At 39.6% G+C, this 27,358-nt stretch overlaps 1 protein-coding gene across 1 annotated transcript in view; it reads right to left on the bottom strand.

Moving 5' to 3' along the window:
* XPA (XPA, DNA damage recognition and repair factor) overlaps positions 1-26,096 on the bottom strand; it is a 34,461-nt gene extending 8,365 nt beyond the window's left edge. The window contains exons 1-5 of the mRNA XM_065879539.1: positions 25,905-26,096; positions 21,578-21,688; positions 6,313-6,418; positions 3,635-3,800; positions 1,706-1,823 (exon numbers count right to left, since the gene is read on the bottom strand). Of these exons, the coding sequence (XP_065735611.1) occupies positions 1,706-1,823; positions 3,635-3,800; positions 6,313-6,418; positions 21,578-21,688; positions 25,905-26,076 (673 nt within the window). The 5' untranslated portion in view covers positions 26,077-26,096. The remainder of the gene's footprint in view (positions 1-1,705; positions 1,824-3,634; positions 3,801-6,312; positions 6,419-21,577; positions 21,689-25,904) is intronic.
* Positions 26,097-27,358: the final 1,262 nt, after the last annotated feature.

Here is a 27,358-nt window from a genome sequence, read left to right on the forward strand (position 1 = left end):
TAAGTGGATCTTTTACCTGCCTTCATTATATAATATCTACAGGGGAAAAAAATAAAACTTTTCTCTAAAGAGTATCCTTGTACAGCAACACATGCAGAACTGCCATATTCTTATAATAGGTACATAATATGCCATAGTAATACTACAATCTATGGAATGTCACTCTGCCCTAGTTCTCATCTAAGCAACTTACGTGTAATGTCTCACTGATTCCTTACTAAACTTTTATAAGGTGGGTGGTATTATCATCATTTTTATAGTTGAAGAAACTGAAATACAGAGAAGTTTTTTTTCTTTTTTTTTTGTTTTACAGAGAAGTTTTGATAAACTTCATTAATGTCCAACTGTGCTCCCATTTTTATAAAAATTTTTTAAGGGTCTATGCATAGAAAAGAACTGGAAAAATAGACATTAAACTGTTACTGACAATTGTCTCTGGGTAGTATAATTATGGGATAGAAGTTCTTTATAGTTTTCTAACTTCTCTGCACTTCACATGAATTACTCTTGTACTGAAAAGGGGGAAAGAATTCCCTCACAATAAGAAGGAACAAGGTAGGCTGACATTCAATTTTTTTTTTTTGCTCTTTTGTTTTTAAGACACCTGAACTATCTTCATTCACCCTCCAAAACCTCTTCTAAATCCTAAACACATAAGCAAAATTACTTATTATGGCTACGATACTCATTTTAAATGGATCAATTTATTATATGTATAACCCTGTGTATACAGAGAATACATGTTATCTATATACACTTGACACCACACTGGCACTCTACTGTATGAAGAACATTTATGCCTACTTTTTAAGATTCTCTGTAGGGAATCTGTGATACAGCCAACAAGTGTCCTTTGTGCTCCTATAACACCCTATGTTCGTCACTGTCACGGTACTTATCACACTCGATTATGACTAAGTTTACCAGTCTTTCTCTTCTGACAAAATGCTGACGCCAGCATTTGTGTTAGCACAGAGAGTGGTACACAGCTGACACTTAGCAACTGTTGGATACACTGGACGGACAGACAGACTTCTGCACATATGCATACATGGATGAATGCATGGACAAATGAATACAGAGATAGATGGACAAAAGAATGGATAGTTACATGGATAGACAGATGTATGGACAGAGGAATGAATGTACCAATGCAGACTTTCGGTCATGAAATCCTGGCTCCAGTCCCAACTCTCTAGCACCTATGTAACAAGTCACTCTACCTTTCCAGGTCTTTTATTCATATATAAAAGTGATTAGACTATCTGACATTAGAAGGTTCCTTCTAGCTGCTAAATTAGATCACTGAGACTTAGGCATTATTTTTTCATTTTAGGCAATTAGAGAGGTTTGCTGGTGGAAAACTTCACTTTTGATAACCGTGTGGGTCACATTTAAGATTGCATTGAGGCCAAACCCTTAACCAGGGGTACATTCCTGACCCTACCACCGTTCCTATAAAAAACATGACTCACTTGAAGACGAGGGCTTACATGCTTTTTTAGAATTGCAGTGAGGTTTGGACTAAGAGTCTCAAACACCAACTTACTGAGGGCAAACTTTAAGTCTTTTGTTCTTCAATTTATGGAAAAAAAAATTTCCAATCCAACAGTGACACTGTATCTTTAAAGTGGAAGAACTTAGCTAAAGGCTCTTTGCAAAGCAGTAGAGCACAGTCCTTCATGATATAAATGTAGCCACTTACCTTTTACTTTTTTATCAAACTTCTTCTGTTTCATTTTTTCTCGGTTTTTCTGTTGAACTTCCTTCGCTTCTTCTAATGCTTCCTGACTACCCCAAACTTCAAGAGACCTCTTCACAATCTGAAATACAGAATCCATAAATTAGTTGTGATTCATTGTTGTAAAATAGTTATAATTATTAAATCCATAGGTGCCAAAGAGTGATCTAACTTAAGTGCAATTTTATAAGTATTTATTTGAAATTTAAAAGTTTTTAAATATTGATAAGAAACAACTCTAGGGCTTTCCTGGTGGCACAGTGGTTGAGAGTCTGCCTGCCAATGCAGGGGACACGGGTTCGTGCCCCGTGCTGCGTCTGCACGTCCGGAGCCTGTGCTCCGCAACGGGAGAGGCCACAACGGTGAGAGGCCTGCATACCGCAAAAAAAAAAAAAAGAGAGAAAAAGAAACAACTCTAATAATATCTCTATCTATAAACCTATGAAACCGTCAGTGAATGTATGATGAATGAGATTACGTATTTGCAAAGCACAATAAAACTAGGTGTACCTGTGTAAATAGAAAAGCTGTCCTCTGACTGCAATCACTTCTCTGCTGTTTTCACGTGAATCAAGAGAACTACATGTAGTCAGTGGGTTTGATCGAGTTTTGGCAGGATCACCAAAAAAAGTCTGCTGACCAATTAGCCGTATCAGATCTAAATATGAGGTCATCTCCAGAAATCTCCCATCACAGGAAATCAATCACTACTACTCTTCTCCTGAATCAATAACAGTTTCCATCTACTTGACTAATTTCTGATCTTAAAAATATGAATTTTCTTTAAAAACTTTGGTAGCTGAATGACCTAACAAGTCTTTATTCTAGTTTAAAAACCTTGGAATATATATATATATATGTACTCTTTATAATATTTATTTACATGTAGGGAAATAATATACACACTGAGAATTATGCTCGGGATATCTCTCACAATATGTTACAGGGACCAAAATATCAATCAATAAAGCCAAACTGAAATTTCTTAACATAAAGTAATACAGTGTTACTTCATAAATTCTAAAACATCACATTTTCCACAATTTAACATCCCTGAAAATGCTGCATTACTAATGTAACTTAATGGTACTTTAACAACCCTGAGTCGAGAAGCGGTTCAGAAGAATTGGGCTCTGAATGTAAGGAAGTTTAGGAATACCTTAATAAATCTGTGGTACTTGCATTTTCCTTGTTATGTACACACAAGCATGATTTATAGCAAAAAAAACTATAGTAAGTCTAATGGCACTATTTCAATAAAATAAAAGCACCAAGTGATAAGGCAGCACTGGGTCAGTTTAATTAGCAGCATTTTTTCATTTTTAATAGTACATAAAATTATGGTGAATCTTTTAATCAATAGTGTATTATGTTTAGTGAAAATTCAATATATGTCTGCTTTTACAATGTGGTTTATTAGAAGATACTAGGATCTTCTAGTATATTCCAATCAAACTGTGCTCTAAAGCAATGCCTCCCAATATTTTTTATATAATGGCACAAAAAAGAATATTATGATATTTGTACCATTCTTGGGTAGATACAGGAAGCTGGAGTTAGATTCTGGGCATCTGTGAAATTCCCCAATTTTTTTTTATGATTTTATTTGGGGGGGGTAGGTGGGCAAGGGCTGACTCCTATTTCAAGCATTTTTGTTTCCAAATTGTACTCCTAACATCACCCAGTAGTAATATATTTGCTTCAAAGTGCCACATCAAAAAGCAAAATAAGTAAACATGTTATTAAATGTCATTATGTACGACTATGGCTCATGTAAAACAATAAAAAGGATCTTTTTAACTTTCTGTAAGTAAAAACTGATTATAACTAGTTCATTGTTAAAACTTCACCTGACCCAGGGTTTAACATGACTGATTATAACTTATTAGAGACCTGTAATTTTAAGTAGAGTTTCATATCACCCCATTGTGCATGATGAGGATTCTTCTTCACAATAAATTTAAGAGCTGGTTCTCTTTTTTCTAAATCACAGTCTTTCAGAAGGTATTCTTGTTTTGCTTCTGTTTTAGTTATAAGCTTGTGTTTATCATCAGCATCTCTGAAAACAGATTAAGTCCATTATATAAAGTAGTTGTTTTAAACAAATTAAGATTTTTCAAACAGTCCCCAAACCTAGGGGCATACATGCCAAAAGAAACATATAAAATACTTTTTCCTGAAACTCTCATGGTCAAATTAGCAGCCTAAGAATTCCAACAGAAAAGTACTTTCTTTTACTAATTCTGAGAAGCTATTTATATTAGCAGCAGATCCGTGTTATTTAACATGTTAAGAATTTCTTTTTACTAAGTCCCTCTTTTCCACAAAGTATTTGAAATAACTTACATGAACACAGCAAATATAAATGAGAACTAAGACTCAATGAGTAAGAAAATATAAGGCTTAAAGTCAGGAGAGGCAGGATATAAGGAATATAAACATGCAAGGTCCAAAGGCACCAAGCACAGCTGAGTTTCCAGTTGGCTCTGAGCTTTTTCAAAGCCCAGGTAAAAATGGAGACATAGTCAATTACATAGCTCTTCTCATTCATTTGTTCTCCATCTACATGCTAGGTATTGTTCAAGGTACTAGGAATACTGCAAAGAATAAAACAAAGCCTTGTTTTCAGGAAGCTTACATTCTAGTTAGGAGAAGACAGTCAATAAGCAAACATGATGATTGATAAAAGTGCTATAAAGGAATACAAAGCATGGTAAAGGAACAGAAATTTTCAGAGAGATTGGGAAATCAAGAGAATGCCACTGATGAGGAAACATTTGAGCAGGGCCCTTTAGAAGTCAGAAAACATTCTGAATAGCTAGAGAAAGAACATTCATAGCAGAAAGAAGAGAAAGTGCAAAGACTCTACGACAGGAGTGTGCTTTGCAAATGGAGTTCACAACAAGCGAGCCAGTGTGACCAGAATGCTTAAAGTAAGTGATGGTGAGGAGTGATGGAAAATAAAGTCAGAGACAGGCAAGGGTCTTGTAAGAAATGGTGAAGACAATTTTATTCTAAATGGATTAGAAACCATTAAAGAGTTTTGAGTAAAATGCTATATGGAAAAGAGACTAACCGTGCAAAAGTGGGGGAAGAGGCCAGTTACAAGAGTACTACTGCAGTGGTCCAGGCAAGAGCTGATAGGTGCCCAGTCTAAGGCAGTAATAGTACAGAGGATGAGAAACGGATGGATTCAGGACATGGTTTAAATATAGACCCAAATGGATTTGGAATTAAACATGGGATAGAGAAACAGCCAGTGAATGAAGTTGGCCTTTACTGAAATGGTGAACACTTAGGAGGAGGTATAGGACAGGCGGTGGGGGGAGGGGGAGAGGAGTTATAATTGGGAATAACTTTAAGAAGACTAAATAATTTGGAAGTATACACCAAAGGAGGGGACAGGTAAAGTACATTGTACTAATCTATAATCGTCAAAGATGTTGGAAAAAACAAATAGAATGGAGGGCTATATTCCTAATTATGTTTACATAACTTTCTTTAAATTGATAATTCGGTTGCTTCCATTTTCTCATGGAAGTAAGGTTATATGTGGTAATTTAGTTCCTGAACACTATCTGTACTTTAAGGAGAGTGATAACACTGTGGGCCTTAACCACTGTGTGCATTAATGATACTGTTACATCACTGGGAATAGAGTTAATAATTCCAGTGGGTACCAGAACATTTCCCATCACAGATCTGATCATGAGACCAGAAACATCTCCCGTTCTATCTTCTAGGGATCTACTTAGCAACAAGTCAGTGGTGATGGCTCTAGATGTCTGCAGCAGGGACTCTGAAAAGGCAGGTCCACCAGGCGTGTGAGCAGTTGATCTGGGACTGTACGTACAAGAAGTGGGGACAGGGAACAGATAAGAGGGCTAAGTAAGAATCCAAGGTGGAATCTGTAGGTGTGAAAGACACCAACACAGGACTTGGCTGAGACAACCAGTAGGGACAGGAGAACCAAGTGGAGTGAGTAATATTCCGTGGTGATACAAAAAGAGATAAAGGCTAGGAGAAGAATAAGAATGACAGAAGAATGTGATTTTTCCTCATTTAATCTCTTCCCTGCCAATTCAGGAGAGTAGAAAATGAATGGAAAGAGGTGTTCTGAGTACCAGAAGAGTAGCTGGAGGCGTTATAACTTCCCTCCTCTCATTGAAGGTGCCAGTCCTCTGACCAAGGTATCAACAACACACACTAATCAAACAAAGAAAGAAACAAAGGGATCCTTAGGGGCTGGGGGGAGAGAACGGTTAGGAACCTGCTACTGAGAGATGGTTAACGCCCCCCGCAACCCCCCAGCAGAAAGGAAAAGGACATATTTATGGCAGAACCAGGGACATCCTTCCTATTTATGTGGCATAACGTTGATAAGCACAGTCTTCCTGTAATTCTTTAGCAAAATGGAAAATACAGAAATTTTAGGAAACTCCCAAAATAAAAAACATATTTATGAAGAAAATATTAAATCCAAATGGATCTAATTATTGTTTTGCCCTAAACCTACAAGCAAACATTAAATTTTAGTAATTTAGAACATGCTCTGAAATAAAAATAAGTACCTGCAGTTATCACAAGTTGCCAAATCAAAGTGGTTCATTAGATAAGAATCCATAAATTCTTTACCACATTCTTCACATATAACATAATCAAATTCCATTACAGGTCCTAAAGAAAGGAAGATTAATTCTCTAAGTTGCCTTTTTTTTGTGATTAGAATAGAGCCTCCGCTATTTTATTAGCTTACCAGCATGTATTTTATGCCTGATACAAACATATTTATGTAAAAGACAACATAAAACCTTGATTAAGTAATCTTACATTTATCTTAAAAAATTTTTTTAAGGAAAAAAGGAAATAACATAAAGGAAAAAATTATGGACTCACCCAGTATTTTTGAACTCAAACAACATGGAAAGTACTTGTATTACTTTTGTATTGCTGGTATAACAAATTACCACAAATTTAGTGGCTAAAATAACACAAATTTATTTTCTCACAGATCTGTAGTTTATATGTCTGACACAGGTCACAGTGGGCTAAAGTCAAGGTGATGGCAGGGTTGCACTCCTTTCTGGAGGTTTTGAGGGACAACCTATTACCAGCCATTTCCAGCTTCTAGAGGCCACCTGCATTCCTTGACTCACGACTCCCTTTCTCCAGGGATGTAAGCTGGAGCCAGCAACTGCAGCTTCTTACATCACTATGGCTTCTTCCATAATCACACCTACCCCTGACTCTCTCCTGCCTCTCTTCTACTCTTAAGGATCCTTGCGATTACACTGGGCCCAGCTGGATAACCCAGAATAATCTCCCCATCTCAAAGTCTTTAACCTTAATCATATCTGCAAAGTCCCTTTGGCTCTGCAAGGTAATAAATGCATAGGTTCCGGGATGGTTAGGATGTGGACATCTTTGGGGGCCATTACTTGGCCTACCACAGTACTGTTGAGAGTACAAAGATTAGTCTCAAGGCCAGAGGGAGGTGGGGGAGCTGCTTACAGATAAGGGAGATGGGCACCAACATGTAACACAGAAAACAGAGGCAACAAAGAATTCACTTTCAAATGGGAAACTTTTTCTCTCCCTCACCCCCAACAACAGAGTAAACAGCTTCCTCTTCATCTGTCTCAACCACTAGATTGGAAATCTCCTGAAGGCAGAGATTGTATTTAGTTTAGCTATATATCCTCAATGCCCAGCACGGAAACTACTCTAGGCAGATTAAGGCCGGATTCTTTTTTTTTTCAAGATTTCAAATACCTAGCTAAGAATCTTTATCCTACAGAATTTTTTTTTCCAGCAAGTCTGAAGGTTTTACCCCTAAGTCTTTAGGATGATTGCTACTGCCAAGCCCCAACTCTGAGAACTGCCACAAGTCCCAGCAGGAAGAAAAATGGAGTTGCCATTTGTTCAACGTATTCCTATCACTGCCTTCCCTTACCTACTTCCAACACAAGAAGGTCAGTCAGTATTCTAGCACTCCTCAATATTACTAATCTCCACTCTTAACAAAAAAAATCACTCTTCTTTCTAAAATATTACAGGGGCATAGCTATGGACAAAAGGAAACACTGAAAATATAGTCAAAGTGGCATCTTCAAAAAACTGGTTACTGGAATGTGTTTGGATGGAGAGAAATGACAGTCAGAAATACCAATCAGGAGGCTACTGCACAGTATTATTAATCAAAAGCCATAAAATGTGCATACGTTTTCCTAATGTTAAAAATGCCTTATAATGGAAATTTTTAAATATACATAAGGATGATTTTTCAACTCCATCACTCCCTTTACATTTACCATTTGGAAATTGCCAGTCTACTGTAATCAAGAGCCTTCCCCTCCCCCCTTCAGTCCTTCATTCACTAACACATTTATTATCCATATGGACTCATGGATTCCTATTATTTCAATGGTGTCCTTCATTATTTTAGCATTCAAATTGCCTGAAATTTGGCCAGTGGAAGCCCCTTCAAGCTGACACTTATGCCTCTGTAACATGCTTCTATCACTTTCTGAACACTTACATATTTTCTGGCATTACAAAATGTCCCAAGTTCATCTTGTAGCCATCCTGCCCCAACCCTGGAATCAGCTATTTCTCTGAAGGGCCCTGGTTCCTTTTAGTGGAGAACAGTATCAGCATCCAAGATCTGGACACCAGCTGCGCTCATTGCTACTGGGCTACCTCTGCTTCACGGCCATTTCTGTGAACAGAGCTAGGAAATATATGTATATATAGACACACACACAAATACTCATACATGTACTGTACACTTTTTTTGTTGAGATATAACTGACATAACATTATATTAGTTTCAGGTGTACAACATAATGAGTCAACAATTGTATATATTACATAATGATCACCACAGTAAGTCTAGTTAACATTCGTCACCATACGGTTACATTTCTTATCATAAGAACTTTTAAGATCTAGTCTCTTAGCAACTTTCAAATATGTAATACAGTATTACTGTTACCATGCTGTACATTACTTTCCCATGACTAACTGGAAGTTTGTACCTTTTGACTCACTTCAAACATTTCACCTACCTCCCTCCTCCTCCCCCCTCTGGCAATCATCAATCTGTTCTCTGTATCTATGAGTTTGGGGGGGGGGGGTTGTTTTTAGATTCCACATATAAGTGAGATCATATGGTATTTAACTTTCTCTGACTTACTTCACTTAGCATAATGCCCTCAAGGTCCATCCATGTCGTCACAAATGGCAAGATTTCATTCTTTCTTGTGGCTGAATAATATTCCACTGTATGTATACACACACACACACACTTCACACTTTCTTTATCCATTCATCCATCGATGGACACTTAGATTGTTTCCTCATCTAGTTATTGTAAATAATGCTGCAATGAACATGGGGGTGCATGTATATTTTCGAGTTACTGTTTACATTTTCTTTGGATAAATACCCAGAAGTGGGATTGCTGGATTATATGGTAGTTCTAAGTTTTTGAGGCACTTGCATACTGTTTTCCATAGTAGTTGCACTGATTTACATTTACAAGGGTTCCTTTTATCCACATGCTCACCAACACTTATTTTTTGTCTCTTTGATAACCACCATTCTAACAGGTGTTAGGTGGTAGCTCACCGTTGTTTGATTTGCATTTCCCTGATGATTAGTGATGTTGAGCATCTTTCCATGTACATACTGGCCGTCTGTATGTCTTCTCTGGAAAAATTTCTATTCAGATCTTCTGCCCATTTTTTAATCGGATTGTTTGGTTTTTTGCTATTGAGTTGTAGGAGTTCTTTATGTATTTTGGATACTAACCCCTCATCAGATGTATGATTTGCAAATATTTTCCCCCATTCAGTTGGTGGGCTTTTCAAAGGTTTGCTTTGCTGTGCAGAAGCATTTTAGTTTGATGTAGTCCCACTTGTTTAACAGTTTTGCTTTTGTTGCTTCTGCTTTTGGTATCATAACCAAAAATATCATTGCCAAGACCAATGTCAAGGAGCTTTTCATCTATTTTCTTTTTTGTTTGTTTTTTATTTATTTGGTTGCGTTGAGTCTTAGTTGCAGCTCACAGGCTCCTTGGTTACGGCTCCAAGCTCCTTACTTGCGGCATGCAAACTCTTAGTTGTGGCATGCATGTGGGATCTAGTTCCCAGACTAGGGTTCAAACCTGGGCCCCATGCATTGGGAGCAGAGTCTTAACCACTGTGCCACCAGGGAAGTCCCCATCGGTTTTCTTCTAAGAGTATTACGGTTTGTCTTACACTTAAAACTTTAATCCATTTTGAATTATTCTGTGTGTATGATGTAAGACAGTGGCCCAGTTTCAATCTTTTGCATGTGACTGTCCAGTTCTCCCAACACCTTTTATTGAAAAAACTGTCCTTTCCCCTTGTATATTCTTGGCTCCTCTGTCATAAATTAACTGACCATATGTGTAGGTATATTTCTGGGCTCTCTCTTCTGTTCCATTGATCTATGTGTCGTTTTTATGCCAATACCATACTGTTTTCATTACAATGGCTTTGAAATATAATTTGAAATCAGGGAGCATGAGGTCTCCAGCTCTGTTCTTTTTCTCAAGATTGCTCTGGCCATTCAGGGTTTTTCATGGTTCCATGTGAATTTTAGGATTGTTTGTCCTATTTCTGTGGGAAATTGCCATTGGAATTCTGATAGGGACTGCACTGATTCTATAGATTGCTTTAGGTACTATGGACATTTTAAAAATATTAGTTCTTCCAACCCAGGAGCACAGAATGTTTTTCTATTTATTTGTGTCTTCTTCCATTTCTTTCATCCATGTCTTATAGTTTTCAGTCTACAAGTATTTCACCTCCTTGGTTAAATTTATTCCTAGGTATTTTATTCTTTCTGATAAATGGGCAACTGTAAACAGGACTGTTTTCTTAATTTCTCTTTCTGATAGTTCATTAGTAGTGTACAAAAATGCAACAGATTTCTATATATTGATTTTGTTTCCTGCAACTTTGCTGAATTCACTTTTTAGTTTACATGTACACTTCTACATGCATACACATATACATGTTTTAGAAATCATGAGTTCACACTGATACTGGCAATTTTAATCCATCCCCACAGGGTTCTTTCTTGCCTTCTCCCATTCCATATTTGTATGTCCTTTCTTCTACAATGAGAACCTTGGCTCCCAACAACATCAAGAAATACATTCATCTGCATGAGCCAATAATACATCTAAACTAGTTTCAAAATTTCTTCACTCATACCACTCTATGAGTTCAAGAATTCTGTGGTTTTCCCCTTACCCCACCCACCTCAAATTGAGGATATACTGTCAAATACTGTCCTCATAAATCATTTGGACTAGTTCTTTCTGTCCTCCCCCTCTTCAACATGATCATGTTATTTCATTTGGAAAAATACATCCATTTGTTTATTTGCTTTTAGGTTGTTTACTCCTTCTATCAATGTTAATTTAACTTTTTTTAAGTATGTAAACTTTACCAGAAATTTACATACTTTTGGGTCAGTTACCCTACTGCTATGAATCAGATCGCTGGACAAAAGTTTACCTCCAAATATATTCACTGCAATAATAATTATTAGAATAGAGAAAAGAAATAAACAAAAGAGCTGCATTTAAATGAATCATGGTGCAGCCATCAAATGGAGTATTATGTAGCCATTAAAAAGAAAGTTCTGAAAGAATATTTAAGAAATGGGGAGGACTTCCCTGGTGGTGCAGTGGTTGAAAGTCTGCCTGCCAATGCAGGGGACATGGGTTCAAGCCCTGGTCTGGGAGGATCCCACATGCCGTGGAGCAACTGGGCCCATGAGCCACAACTACTCAGCCTAAGCGTCTGGAGCCTGTGCTCCGCAACAAGAAGCCACGACAGTGAGTAGCCCCTGCTCGCCACAACTGGAGAAAGCCCTCGCATAGAAACAAAGACCCAACACAGCCAAAAATAAATTAATTAATTAATTAAAAAAAGAAATGGGGAAATTCTCTTAACGACATTTTTATAAAAGAAAAATATTACATTCTCATTCACATATCAAAAACAGTCTCAAAGATAATACATCAAAATGTTTGTACAGGAAGTTACTGTTTAATGGGACAAAGTTTCAGTTTTGGGATGATGAAAAAACTCTGGAGATGGATGGTGGTGACTGTTACAAAACAATGTGAAAGTATAGTACTTAATGCCACTAAACATACTAAACATACGCTTTAAAAGGTTACAATTATAGGGCTTCCCTGGTGGCGCAGTGGCTGGGAGTCCGCCTGCCGATGCAGGGGACACAGGTTTGATCCCTGGTCAAGGAACCAAATTCCCACATGCCGTGGGGGCAACTAAGCCCGCATGCCACAACTACTGAGCTTGCAAGCCTCAACGAGAGAGCCGGTGTGCTGCAAACTACAGAGCCCACGCACCCTGGGGCCTGCACACCACAACCAGAGAGAGAAAACCCCAAGCCACAACCAGAGAGAAGCCTGAGCACTGCAACGAAGAGCCTGTGAACCGCAACAAAAGATCCCGCATGCTGCAACTAAATCCCAACACAGCCAAACGAAGAAAGGAAGGAGGGAAAGGAAGGAGGGAGGGAAAGGAAGGAAAGGAAGGAAAGGAAGGAAAGGAAAAGGAAGGAAAGGAAGGAAAGGAAGGAAAGGAAGGAAGGAAGGAAGAAAACAGAGGAGGAACCAAGATGGCAAAGTAGAAGGACATGCTCTCACTCCCTCTTGCGAAAACACCAGAATCACAACTAACTGCTGGACAATCATCAACAGGAAGACACTGGAACTCACAAAAAAAGATACCCCACATCCAAAGACAAAGGAGAAGCCACAGTGAGATGGTAGGAGGGGCGCAATCACAGTAAAATCAAATCCCGTAACTGCTGGGTGGGTGACTCACAGACTGGAGAACACTTATACCACAGAAGTCCACCCACTGGAGTGAAGGTTCTGAGCCCCACGTCAGGCTTCCCAACCTGGGGGTCCGGCAACAGGAGGAGGAACTCCTAGAGAATCAGACTTTGAAGCCTAGTGGGAATTGACTGCATGACTTCAACAGGACTGGGGGAAACAGACACTCCACTCTTGGAGGGCACACACAAAGTAGTGTGCACATCAGGACCCAGGGAGAAGGAGCAGTGACCCCATAGGAGACTGAACCAGACCTACCTGCTAGTGTTGGGGGGTCTCCTGCAGAGGCGGGGGCGGGGGGCGCGTGGCTGTGGCTCACCGTGGGGACAGAGACACGGGCAGCAGAAGTTCTGGGAAGTACTCCTTGGTGTGAGCCCTTCCAGAGTCTGTCATTAGCCTCACCAAAGAGCCCGGGTAGGCTCCACAGTTGGGTTGCCTCAGGACAAACAACCAACAGGGAGGGAACCCAGCCCCACCCATAAACCATCAAGTGGATTAAAGTTTTACTGAGCTCTGCCCACCAGAGCAACAGTCAGCTCTACCTACTACCAGTCCCTCCCATGAGGAAGCTTGCACAAGCCTCTTAGACAGCCTTATCCACCAGAGGGCAGACAGCAGAAGCAAGAAGAACTACAATCCTGCAGCCTGTGGAACAAAAACCACATTCACAGAAAGACAGACAAGATAAAGGCAGAGGGCTGAGGGCTACATACCAGATGAAGGAACAAGATAAAACCCCAGAAAAACAACTAAATGAAGTGGAGATAGGCAACCTTCTAGAAAAAGAATTCAGAATAACGATAGTGAAGATGATCCAGGACCTCGGAAAAAGAATGGAGGCAAAGATCGAGAAGATGCAAGAAGTTAAACAAAGACCTAGAAGAATTAAAGAACAAAGAAACAGAGATGAACAATACAATAACTGAAATGAAAAATATACTAGAAGGAATCAATAGCAGAATAACTGAGGCAGAAGAATGGATAAGTGACCTAGAAGACAGAATGGTGGAATTCACTGCTGCAGAAAAGAATAAAGAAAAAAGAATGAAAAGAAATGAAGACAGCCTAAGAGACCTCTGAGACATTAAACGCAACAACATTCGCATTACAGGGGTCTCAGAAGGAGAAGAGAAAGGACCAGAGAAAATATTGGAAGAGATTACAGTCGAAAAATTCCCTAACATGGGAAAGGAAATAGCCACCCAAGTCCAGGAGGCGCAGCAAGTCCCATACAGGATAAAACCAAGGAGAAACACGCTGAGACACACAGTAATCAAATTGGCAAAAATTAAAGACAAAGAAAAATTACTGAAAGCAGCAAGGGAAAAATGACAAATAACATACAAGGGAACTCCCAGAAGGTTAACAGCTGATTTCTCACCAGAAACTCTACAAGCCAGAAGGGAGTGAGTGACATGATATACTTAAAATGATGAAACGGAAGAATATACAACCAAGATTACTCTACCTGGCAAGAATCTCATTCAGATTCAATGGAGAAATCAAAAGCTTTACAGACAAGCAAAAGCAAAGAGAATTCAGCACCACCAAACCAGCTCTACAACAAATGCTAAAGGAACTTCTCTAAGTGGGAAACACAGGAGAAGAAAAGGACCTACAAAAACAAACCCAAAACAATTAAGAAAATGGTCATAGGAACATACATATCAATAATTACCTTAAACATGAATGGATTTAATGCTCCAACCAAAAGACACAGGCTTGCTGAATGGATACAGAAACAAGACCCATATATACACTGTCTACAAGAGACCCACTTCAGACCTAGGCACACATACAGACTAAAAGTGAGAGGATGGAAAAAGATATTCCATGCAAAGGGAAATCAAAAGAAAGCTGGAGTAGCAATACTCTTATCAGATAAAATACTTTAAAATAAAGAATGTTACAAGAGACAAGGACACTACATAATGATCAAGGGATCAATCCAAGAAGAAGATATAACAATTATAAATATATATGCACCCAACATAGGAGCACCTCAATACATAATACAACTGCTAACAGCTATAAAAGAGGAAATCGACAGTAACACAGTAATAGTGGGGGACTTTAACACCTCACTTACACCAATGGACAGATCATCCAAAATGAAAATAAATAAGAAAACAGAAACTTTAAATGACACAACAGACCACATAGATTTAACTGATATTTATAGGACATTCCATCCAAAAACAGCAGATTACACTTTCTTCTCAAGTGCGCACGGAACATTCTCCAGGATAGGTCACATCTTGGGTCACAAATTGAGCCTCAGTAAATTTAAGAAAACTGAAATCACATCAAGTATCTTTTCTGACCACAACGCTATGAGATTAGAAATGAATTACAGGGAAAAAAACATAAAAAACACAAACACATGGAGGCTAAACAATACGTTACTAAATAACCAAGAGATCACTGAAGAAATCAAAGAGGAAATCAAAATATACCTAGAGACAAATGACAATGAAAACACGATGATCCAAAACCTATGGGATGCAGCAAAGGCAGTTCTAAGAGGGAAGTTTATAGCTATACAAGCCTACCTCAAGAAACAAGAAAAATCTCAAATAAACAATCTAACCTTACACCTAAAGGAACTAGAGAAAGATGAACAAACAAAACCCAAAGTTAGCAGAAGGAAAGAAATCATAAAGATCAGAGCAGAAATAAATGAAATAGAAACAAAGAAAACAATAGCAAAGATCAATAAAACTAAAAGTTGGTTCTTTGAGAAGGTAAACAAAATTGATAAACCATTAGCCACACTCATCAAGAAAAAGAGGGAGAGGACTCAAATCAATAAAATTAGAAATGAAAAAGGAGAAGTTACAAAAGACACTGCAGAAATACAAAGCATCCTAAGAGACTACTACAAGCAACTCTATGCCAATAAAATGGACAACCTGGAAGAAATGGACAAATTCTTAGAAAGGAATAACCTTCCAAGACTGAACCAGGAAGAAACATTAAATATGAACAGAACAATCACAAGTAATGAAATTGAAACTGTGATTAAAAAACTTCCAACAAACAAACATCCAGGACCAGATGGCTTCATAGGTAAATTCTATCAAACATTTAGAGAAGAGCTAACCTAACACCCATCCTTCTCAAACTCTTCCAAAAAACTGCAGAGGAAGGAACACTCCCAAATTCATTCTATGAGGCCACCATCACCCTGATACCAAAACCAGACAAAGATACTACAAAAAAAAAATATTACAGACCAATACCACTGCTAAATATAGATGCAAAAATCCTCAACAAAATACTAGCAAACAGAATCCAACAACACATTAAAAGGATCATACACCACAATCAAGTGGGATTTATCCCAGGGATGCAAGGATTCTTCAAAATACGCAATCAATCAACGTGATACACCATATTAACAAACTGAAGCAGAAAAACCATATGATCATCTCAATAGATGCAGAAAAAGTTTTTGACAAAATTCAACACCCATTTATGATAAAAACTCTCCAGAAAGTGGGCATAGAGGGAAACTAACTCAACATAATAAAGGCCATATATGACAAACCCACAGCAAACAGCATTTCCTCTAAGATCAGGAACGAGACAAGGATGTCCACTCTCACCACTATTACTCAACACAGTTTTGGAACTCCTAGCCACGGAAATCAGAGAAGAAAAAGAAATAAAAGGAATACAAATTGGAAAAGAAGTAAAACTGTCACTGTTTGCAGAGGACATGATACTATACATAGAGAATCCTAAAAATGCCACCAGAAAACTACTAAAGCTAATCAATGAATTTGGTAAAGTTGCAGGATACAAAATTAGGTAAAGTTGCAGGATACAAAATTAATGCACAGAAATCTCTTGCATTCCTATATACTAATGATGAAAAATCTGAAAGAGAAATTAAGGAAACACTCCCATTTACCATTGCAACAAAAAGAATAAAAAACCTAGGAATAAACCTACCTAGGGAGACAAAAGACATGTATGCAGAAAACTATAAGACACTGATGAAAGAAATTAAAGATGATACCAACAGATGAAGAGATATACCATGTTCTTGGATTGGAAGAATATTGTGAAAATGACTATACTACTCAAAGCAATCTACAGATACAATGCAATCCCTATCAAATTACCAATGGCAGGCTTCCCGGGTGGCGCAGTGGTTGAGAGTCCGCCTGTTGATGCAGGGGACACGGATTCGTGCCCCGGTCCGGGAGGATCCCACGTGCCACGGAGCAGCTGGACCCGTGAGCCATGGCCACTGAGCCTGCGCGTCCGGAGCCTGTGCTCCACAACGGGAGAGGCCACAACAGTGAGAGGCCCGCGTACCACAAAAAAAAAAAAAAAAAAATTACCAATGGCATTTTTTATGGAACTAGAACAAATCATCTTACAATTTGTATGGAGACACAAAAAATCCCGAATAGCCAAAGCAGTCTTGAGGGGAAAAAAACGGAGCTGGAGGAATCAGACTCCCTAACTTCAGACTATACAACAAAGCTACAGTAATCAAGACAAGATGGTACTGGCACAAAAACAGAAACATAGATCAATGGAACAAGATAGAAAGCCCAGAGATAAACCCACGCACCTATGGTCAACTAATCTATAACAAAGGAGGCAAAGATATACAATGGAGAAAAGACAGTCTATTCAATAAGTGGTGCTGGGAAAACTGGACAGCTATATGTAAAAGAATGAAATTAGAACACTCCCTAACACCATACACAAAAATAAACTCAAAATGGATTCCAGACCTAAATGTAAGACCGGACACTATAAAACTCTTAGAGGAAAACATAGGAAGAAAACTCTTTTGACATAAATCACAGCAAGATCTTTTTTGATCCACCTCCTAGAGTAATGGAAATAAAAACAAAAACAAAGGGGACCTAATGAAACTTCAAAGCTTTTGCACAGCAAAGGAAACCATAAACAAGACGAAAAGACAACCCTCAGAATGGGAGAAAATATTTGCAAATGAATCAACGGACAAAGGATTAATCTCCGAAATATATAAACAGCTCATACAGCTCAATATTAAAGAAACAAACCCAACCCAAAAATGGGCAGAAGACCTAAATAGACATTTCTCCAAAGAAGATATACAGATGGCCAAGAGGCACATGAAAAGCTGCTCAACATCACTAAGTATTAGAGAAATGCAAATCAAAACTACAATGAGGTTATCATCTCACACCAGTTAGAATGGGCATCATCAGAAAATCTACAAACAACAAATGCTGGAGAGGGCGTGGAGAAAAGGGAACCCTCTTGCACTGTTGGTGGGAATGTAAATTGATACAGCCACTATGGAGAACAGCATGGAGTTTCCTTAAAAAACTAAAAATAGAATTACCATAAGATCCAGCAATCCCACTACTGGGGATATACCCAGAGAAAACCATAATTCAAAAAGACACATGCACCCCAATGCTCATTGCAGCATTACTTACAATAGCCAGGTCATGGAAGCAACCTAAATGCTCATCGACAGACGAATGGATAAAGAAGTTGTGGTACATATATACAATGGAATATTACTCAGCCATAAAAAGGAACAAAATTGAGCCATTTGTTGAGACGTGGATGGATCTAGAGACTGTCATACAGAGTGAAGTAAGTCAGAAAGAGAAAAACAAATACCGTATATTAACGCATGTATGTGGAACCTAGAAAAATGGTACAGATGAACCGGTTTGCAGGGCAGAAGTTGAGATACAGATGTAGAGAACAAACGTATGGACACCAAGGGGGGAAAACCGCGGTGGGGTGGGGATGGTGGTGTGATGAAGTGGGCGATTGGGACTGACATGTATACACGGATGAGTATAAAATTGATGACTAATAAGAACCTGCAGTATAAAAAAACAAACAAACAAAAAACCAACTAATACTAAACTTTCTTTGGGTTATTTGTATGGAAGTATGTTAATATAAATGTTTTAGACATTACCTGAAATTTCTAAAAATCTTATATGTTCTGGTATAATGTTATAAGTCATAATTCTAGTTATTACTTTAAAATGTATATCTCAGAAATAACTAAAAAAAAAAAGAAAAGAAAGAGCTTTTAAGCTGCACCAATTGTAAGTAACTTAAAACATTAAAAAAAAAAGAGTCCTAGGAAGCAGAAAAGCACAGAGAAGCAACCAGCCTCTTCTCCATAGGCATCTAGCTTTTTACCAAAGGAGAGGTTCCATTGCTCCCTGAGTCAAGAGTTGCAGAAGCTCCACCCCAACCCCCCTTTCTGAGATCTCCCTTTGCAGTGTCCTAATCCACGGGGCCCCTCTCCAGTATGTATGGAGACATCTAAACTTTTATAAACCTAGTGAAGCCCATTTCCTTTCCTTTTCAAGCCCTTTCATCATTGTGACTGTCTGAAATTCTGCCAAGTACAGAAATTAGTGTCTGACTATAAAAAAAAAAGTGATAGAAAATATTAATTGCTCTCCCTGTTTTCTTCTACCCATAGAGGTCAACCACATAAAGTCATAAAAGTAGGCTCCTTGTGCAAAGGCACCTGCCCAAGGGGGCAAACAGGTGTCAAAATGCAGCCCATGATCACTTTTTAAGCCATGAGCCCTGGCCCAGGCTAAGTCAGCCCAGAGAAAGAGGGTCTTTTTCTAATTTCTCTCCCAAAGATGACACTGCGGAAGAGGTAATCAAGGATGTGACCACCGGTTAAACTGTGAGCTGGACCTGGGCAATCAGAGGCTCCTCACTCTCTCTTCTTCTCTCCTTGGGATGTACATTCTGCCCCATGTTCCCACAGTGGGAGCTGTTTCAAGGACACAGCCTTGAGAGCGTACGGTGTTGTTGAGACCATGTGGACTGAATATGCAACTGAACCCAGTGAAAGCTTCTACATATACTTTAAGATTTGGCGAGCGGGTGCGGAGATCTACTCAATTCACAGCCACCCAAGACAAGCCTCGTAAGAAAGTTCCCTTGCTTATTAAAACTGCCACCTACCAATCTGGAGTGCTCTGACTCTTTCTTTAGCCTCTCCCTGCTTTCCCTGTATGGGGCCAGCTTGTGAATAAGAGACACCTTTTCTAACCTGCACAAATTCGTTACCAGAGTGCTAACTGCAAGCAGCAGCCCTACCGTCCATAACAGTATATGACACATGCCACATACGTACCTCAGTCAAGCAGAAAGGCACTATAGTAGGTTCTCAATTAATGTTTGTTGCATGACCTGTTAAATGAACAGGGCTTTATAAGCCCGTGGTGGATTCAGGAATCTACAGAAAAAGTTACAGTGAATCTTCATATCCATAGAATCATAAGGACTTTACAGGTCACTGAATTCAAGGCATTCCCTCCTGATACAGGGTTTTTCTACAATATCCTGCTCAAGTGGTCTCTCAATCTCTGAACCCCTCCAATGCTTTGCTATTTAGAGGCAGCACTCCACATGGTTTGGCTCACATGATGTATGTGCCAACACCCTATTTAGTGCAAAGTACAAGTTCATTATACTGGGTTGGAATCTCCCGCACTGTAACTGCTATCCACTGTTCCAATTCTCCCCTCCAGAGCAAATCACAGTAAGTATAATCTGTCTTCCACAGAGGAATACTTCTTGCATTTGCAGGCAGCTGAAGTGTTTCTAAGTTAAACGTATCCAGTTTTGACAACTGTTCCTCACATGCCAATTTCAATATTTCCATTTTGACCACCCTGTTTTGGACATATACACTTGTCAGTAGCCCTCATAAAATATGGCACCCAATATATACAGTGGAATATTACTCAGTCATAAAAGAAACGAAACTGAGTTATTTGTAGTGAGGTATATGGACCTAGAGTCTGTGATACAGAGTGAAGTAAGTCAGAAGGAGAAAAACAAATACCATATGCTAACACATATATATGGAATCTAAAAAAAAAAAAAAAAAGGTTCTGAAGAACCTAGGGACAGGACAAGAATAGAGACGCAGACATAGAGAATGGACTTGAGGACACGGGGAGGGAGATGGGTAAGCTGGGACGAAGTGAGAGAGTGGCATGGACATATATACACTACGAAATGTAAAATAGATAGCTAGTGGGAAGCAGCCACATAGCACAGGGAGATCAGCTCGGTGCTTTGTGACCACCTAGAGGGGTGGGATAGGGAGGGTGGGAGGGAGATGCAAGAGGGAGGAGATATGGGGATATATGCATATATATAGCTGATTCACTTTGTTATAAAGCAGAAACTAACACACCATTGTAAAACAATTATACTCCAATAAAGATGGTAAAAAAAAAATAAGGCACCCAAACTGAAAATAAGTATTTTAATCCTTCAGGTGTCAGCTTCTGAAAACAATAGTTTAGACACACACAGAAGAGAACAGGATTATTACCTACCTTGATGAATACACAACACTTCTAATGCTACAACCAAAACTGGAATAGCTTTTTTAAGCTGTTATATTCCACTACTGGCTTCAAACTTATGATCAAGTAAAACTATCTTTTTCAAAGAGTGTGAAAGTACCCTCATCCAGAGGATGCATGGATATAGATATATGTGATTTACCAGAACTTTAACCTTAGATAATAGTTATTTTATTATTTTTTTTATGCCAGACCTATCTTGTACTTTACAGACCACTTTTTTTCCTCTAAACATAAAGAAAAGACCTAAATTTTATGTCTTGCATTCAAGTCCCTCATTTCAGCCTTTCAAGATACTTTTAAGTATTTATTCTATCAGCCTACCTATTATAAAACAGGGAGCATCAAGTCTAAGTACACAAACCACATGTTAAATGAATCATTGCCAAATTTGTTTCATTTTTAATCTACTAGCAAAACTGCCATATTTTATCACTCTTATAAAGCCATTTTCTAGCATCACTTTGCAAAGAATTATGCATGTTACTCAAAATGACCAACCTAGGTATCTATTTTCTATTTTCTGAAAACACACTTTACCTGGTTGATGAACAACCTTTCCAGTTGTATGTTCTTCTTCCTCCTCCTCTTCCAGAATGAAGCCTCCTCCTGTGTCAATTATCTTCGGGGCTGCTTTTACATTAGCCACGCCTACAAAAAGTAAGAGTGGTCAACAAATGAACTAGGTAAGCCCTTATGTTCCCTTGTGCATAAACAGGAACTTTTAAAAATTTAATATATATCAAACAAGACAAGGATGTCCACTATTATCACTTCTATTCAACATTATAATGAAGGTCCCAACCACTGTACTACGGCAAGAAAACAAGACGAGCAAAAAGGCTGGAAAGAATTAAAACAGTATTCACAGATGATGTGATTATGTATACAGAATATCCAAAAGAATCAAGAAATAATACCTAGGAACAGGTGTGTAAAACCTCTATACTGAAAACACCACTAAGAGAAATCTAAGTCAATTCTCCCCAGATTTACCTAAAGATTCAATGTGATTCCATTCAAAACCCCAGCAGTGGCGGGGGGTGGGGGGGGGGGGGTGGGGGGGGGTGGGAACGCACGTGTGTGTGCGGGAGGAGTAATGGGAGCTGACAAGCTGATCTAACATTTGTATGTAAATACAAAGAATACACAATAGCCAAGATAATCCTGAACAAAACTGGAGGATTTACACTACCAGATTTGAAGATTTACTACAAAGCTTCAGTAATTATGACAGTATAGTACTAAAACAAAGGGGCCAATGTATTGATAGTAGAAGAGAGAGTCCTGAAATAGACCTACACATATCTGGTCACTTAACTTACAGCAAAGGCTCCAAGACAATTCAGTGAGAAAAAGATAATATTTGCAATAAATGATGCTAGGATTTATGACAAAGGTACTACAAAACAGTGAGGAAAAGATGGTTATTTCAATAAATGAACTTTGACTCTACCTCATACAATATACACAAAACAATTTTTAAATGGATCATAGTCTTGAATGTAAAGGGTAAAAGGTAAAACAATAAAGCTTCTAGAAGAGAATATTGGAGAATAACTCAATGAACTTGAGGTATCCAAAAACTTCTTCAACATGACACAAACGTATTAACCGTAAGAGAAAAACTGCAAATTGAACTTGATTAAAACTAAGAACCTGGGCTTCCCTGGTGGCGCAGTGGTTGAGAGTCCGCCTGCCGATGCAGGGGACAAGGGTTCGTGCCCCCGGTCCGGGAACATCCCACATGCCGAGCAGCGGCTGGGCCCGTGAGCCATGGCTGCTGAGCCTGCCTGTCCGGAGCCTGTCCTCCACAACGGGAGAGGCCACAACAGTGAGAGGCCCGCGTACAGCAAAAAAAAAAAAAAAAACTAAGAACCTCTATTCATCAAAAGACACTATTATGAGAGTAAAAAGACAAGATACAAATCGGGAGAAGCTATTTGCAATATGTATATCTGACAAAAGACTCATCCAGAATACATAATGAAATCCTATAAACCAGTGAAAGACAAATAGCCTAACTTAAAAAAAGGGAAAAGACCTGAAGAGAAACTTCACAAGTGAAGATATGCAAACAGCTAGTAACCACATGAAAAAGGTCTCATCATCATAAGTAATTAGGAAAATACAAATTAAAACCATATTGAAATATCACCATTCCCACCAGAATACTCAAAATGAAGAAGACTGACAATACCAGGTGATGAGGGTGTGGAGCACCTGGGACTATCACACACGGCTAGTAAGATTTTAAATTCATATAATCATTGTTCGGCAATGCCTGCTAAAGTTAAAATATACATCTCCCCTATAACCCAGAATTCCATCTCTAGGCATGTACACAATAGAAATGAGTGCATATGTCTACCATATCAAAAATGCTCACAAATGTTTTCCTCATAACAGCCCCAAACTGGAAACAACCCAAATTTCCATCGAAAGGAAAATGGAAAAACTATGGTATTAACAACCTAAAAGAGTACTACAGAACATATAAATGAACCAACTACCAACACATGCAACAACACGGATGAATCTCTCAGGTATTATGTTAAGCAAAAGAAGCCAGTTACTGTATGATTCCATTTATATGATGTTCAAAAACAGACAGTACTAATCAAATGGTCGGAACGATAGTTACTTCTGAGGGTGAATGGTTGACTAAGAACTGCCATTAGGGAAACTTCTAAGGTTCTGGAAGTGTCTGTACAGTATATTGATTGCTGTGGTATTGACATGAGTATTCACATAGGTAAAATTCAGATGAGTGCATTTTACAGTAATGTATGAATGTTATAACTAATTTTTTAAGATAAATTTAGTAGGTATTATCTTGCTTAAGTCTAAACTCCCCTTCTCTGGCCTCAATTTATTAAATAAAGGAATTAGAGTATAAGCCTGTTTCTACAGTTAACAGCAATTCTCATATTCTACTGCATTGTCTGTCCATCTCTACATCCCTTCATTAGACTGAGTGCTTTCATCTCCGTAATTCTGAAAAATAGTTAAGCATTCCACGAACATTTACTGACTGGATAGAAATCAATGAATGTATCAGAATATGATTCTGATTTCATGAATAGTGTAGCAAATGATTAGAATGATCATTCATGAGTGCAGTAAGAATTAAGAAGGGAAGCTGGAGTCATCAAGACCATAATCTGAGCAGGATACTGAACAATGGTAAATCATGCCAAAAACAAAGCCCAATTTCTTTCTACTGCTATGCCTTGCTTTTTCCCCAGGCCCTTAGCACTACTCTTAGCAACACATTCTACTCAAGTTCTTCTCAGTTTTTTCATGGCATGTCATAGCACACACAGAAAATGAAAACTGTACAGTACGCTGAAATAAAAGTACTACAAAGATTAAAAATCTCAGCACCTACCCAACTCTTGAAGCACAGCAGGTTGTATACAATGCTGTAACACAGTTCAGTTCTTTGGCAAATACTAAGAATTCTAACAAAATATTCATGCTACCTTGCTTTCCGTTATCAGACATTTAGTTTAATACCACTTTATGCTCTATTTTGCACCCGTGTTCCACGGTCTTTTAGTACAGATCTAGAAACCTTTATGGAATAATGAATATGAATTAATCAATGCAGATGGACAACTTTTTGTCCTGACCCTAGAATGATTCAACTTGGGAAAGGAATAAAAGAAAACCACTATAAAGCAGAAAGGATGAGACCAGAACCATTAAAACTGGTTGCAATTTGCAGGTTCACTGTCAGTATGAATATCAAGACACGCAGCTCGCTCTTTTCACTCTTCCTTACTTCTGGCTGATGAAAAAGGGTAGTGGATGACACAGCTCTGACCGTGCTCAACTGCTCACGCAGTATGGATATAGATTTAGGAACACCTGTGCTTCACATTATAGAGGTGGTCCTGAAGAACCACATGTCAACCAAACTGTATTTCCCTGAGGAAAATTATTAGTTGACCCCACTGGAGAATTACATGATAGACACATACATGATAGGCAAAGAGAGAAATATAAGCCGCCAAGGGCTGCCCTAAGAAAAGGGAAAGATGAAATCCAAACAAGAATAACAGCCTTTCTTCCTATGGGTGAGAGAGATGCCTAGTATAGCAGAGGCAGCTGGAGAACAAGGAAAGGCCCCGAATCCAGGGTCAGATGACCCGAGTTCTAGTCCTGATTAACCTTTGCACTTACTGGGATGCACCTGAGCAAACCCCCTTTCCTTTTCTGATCCTCAGTTACCACCTCAGTAAAACACGGATACCAAACCCTGTCCTAATTATTTTCTCACATATCAGCCAATTTGAAAAACGTGAAGAATCAAATCAGCCAATTTGAAAAACGTGAAGCACAACAGGTGCCACTCTGTTAGCCCCACGAAGGCAGCAGCTAACGTCTGTTTGCTCCCAGCACGGAGCAAGCACTGCGCCGGTTACGGAATATGCACTCAATCACCCTGTGTTAAATGGATGACTGAGGGAAGCTGGTGCAGGACCACTAGTTAAATAAGTTACAAGGTCTAAAAGCTTTACACAAAAACCACCCCTGGGACCGGTGGAAGCTGCAGGAAGAGAGCAGAAAGGGAGAACTGAGGCACTGGCTGGCATTTCCCGACGGCGAGGGCGGCTGCATTCCCAAGCTAAGGACCGCCCAGGAGCAGGGAGGAAAGGCCAGGGCTGGGAGTCAGGAGTCGCCCTGTGGCCTCGGACAGCCCGCTGTGACAAGGCCCGCTGAGCGGATCCCACCCCCACCCCCCGCACCTGGGACTGCGGGAGGGTCTGGGCGGAAACGCGAAGGGAGTGCACGCCACACCCAAGACGCTGCCCCGGGTCCGCAAGGAAAGAGAAGGGGCAGACGCCGCCCGGGCCCAAACCTCCGGTAGCCGCAGCCGCCGTCGCCGGGTAAGGCCGGGCCGCCAGCCGGGCCTGGCGCAGCATCAGCGCCCGCTGCCGCTTCCGCTCGATGCTCGCCCGCACCGCGGCAGATAGCTCCGCCGGCTGTTCTGAAACCGCCGGCTCAGACGAAGCTCCCCCGGCGGCCGCCATCTCTGTGCTCCCCCAAGGTCTGTGGCTCTAGCCCCGCGCACGCGCATTGGCTACCCGAAGCGTGCCCAAGGCCCCGCCAGCGCCGACACCACCTCCGCGCCTGCTCCACGGCTCAGCCTCCGACAAGAAGAGAGCCTGCGCAATTTGAGAAGCACGTGGGAAAGGGAGGGGCGGCGGGCGGAGTCTGCGCACGCGTCGGCGCGGGGAATATTGGCCGGCTTGTAACCCAGGGGGAGGGCCGTGGCGGAGATCGGTGATAGTCATCTTTAAAATAATAGTTTCGCTTGGTGGTTCAGAATATGGACTTTGGAGTCAGACTTGGGTTAAATCCTATCTCTGACACTTGCCATCTGCGTGACTTCAGCAAGTTATTTAACCTGAGTCCAGTTTCTTCAGTAGTAAAATGAGGATAATTACGGAACCACTTCCATGGTTGTTGGGAAGATTGGATGTAGCCTTTCAGCACAATGCCTGGCACATAAAAAGCTTTCAAAAATGATGGCAGGACTTCCCTTGCAGTCCAGAGGTTAAGACTCGGTGCTTCCAATGCAGGGGGCGCGAGTTCCAAACCTGGTTGGGGAACTAAGATCCCGCATGCCAGCAGCACAGACAAAAAATGTAAAATGAAATAATAAAATAAAATGGCAGCTAGTAGTAATAGTAGTGCCAATCAAGAGTGATCAATAGATGATTGGTCTGACTACTTACAACACCTGGCCTAGATTCGAAATGAGAGCGCCTGGGTTTAAACTCTCACTTGCTGTGACATCAGGCAAATGCAGCACCAGGTTCCCAAGGCTGGTATGCTTGAGCTCGGCTCTCTTCTTTTCCTTGGAATATTTCTTCAGTGTGGATGAGCTGCCACCAGGTAGACAGTGGGTTTGCATTTGGGCCAAATCCTGACTTCCCAAACGTGTGGCAAATGAAGCAAAAGAAACACTGCATGATTTTCTAAAAATATATGCTTTTTCTTTATTACAAATAAAACCTAACTGAAGCCAGAAAACATTAAGTTCTAATTACTACACATACCATTTGGGATTAGTTTTTAGAGCAAGCTGCCACACTGAGGTTTCCCACTAACATTCAATGATAAAAGTTTGAGAAGCACAAACTAGTGGCTCTAATCTATCAAATATATGTATATTTAAACTGGAGGACCTTATATAAAGCAGAGAAATGCTGAGCTCTTCTGGTTGAACTGGAGACAGAGACCTCAAGCCATCCCTACTCCCTTTCTCCTCAGATTCTTCTTGCTCCCCATCCTTTGATCTTGTCCAGG

The sequence above is a fragment of the Phocoena phocoena genome, chromosome 6, assembly GCF_963924675.1.
Source record: "Phocoena phocoena chromosome 6, mPhoPho1.1, whole genome shotgun sequence".
Classification (NCBI taxonomy): Eukaryota; Metazoa; Chordata; class Mammalia; order Artiodactyla; family Phocoenidae; genus Phocoena; species Phocoena phocoena.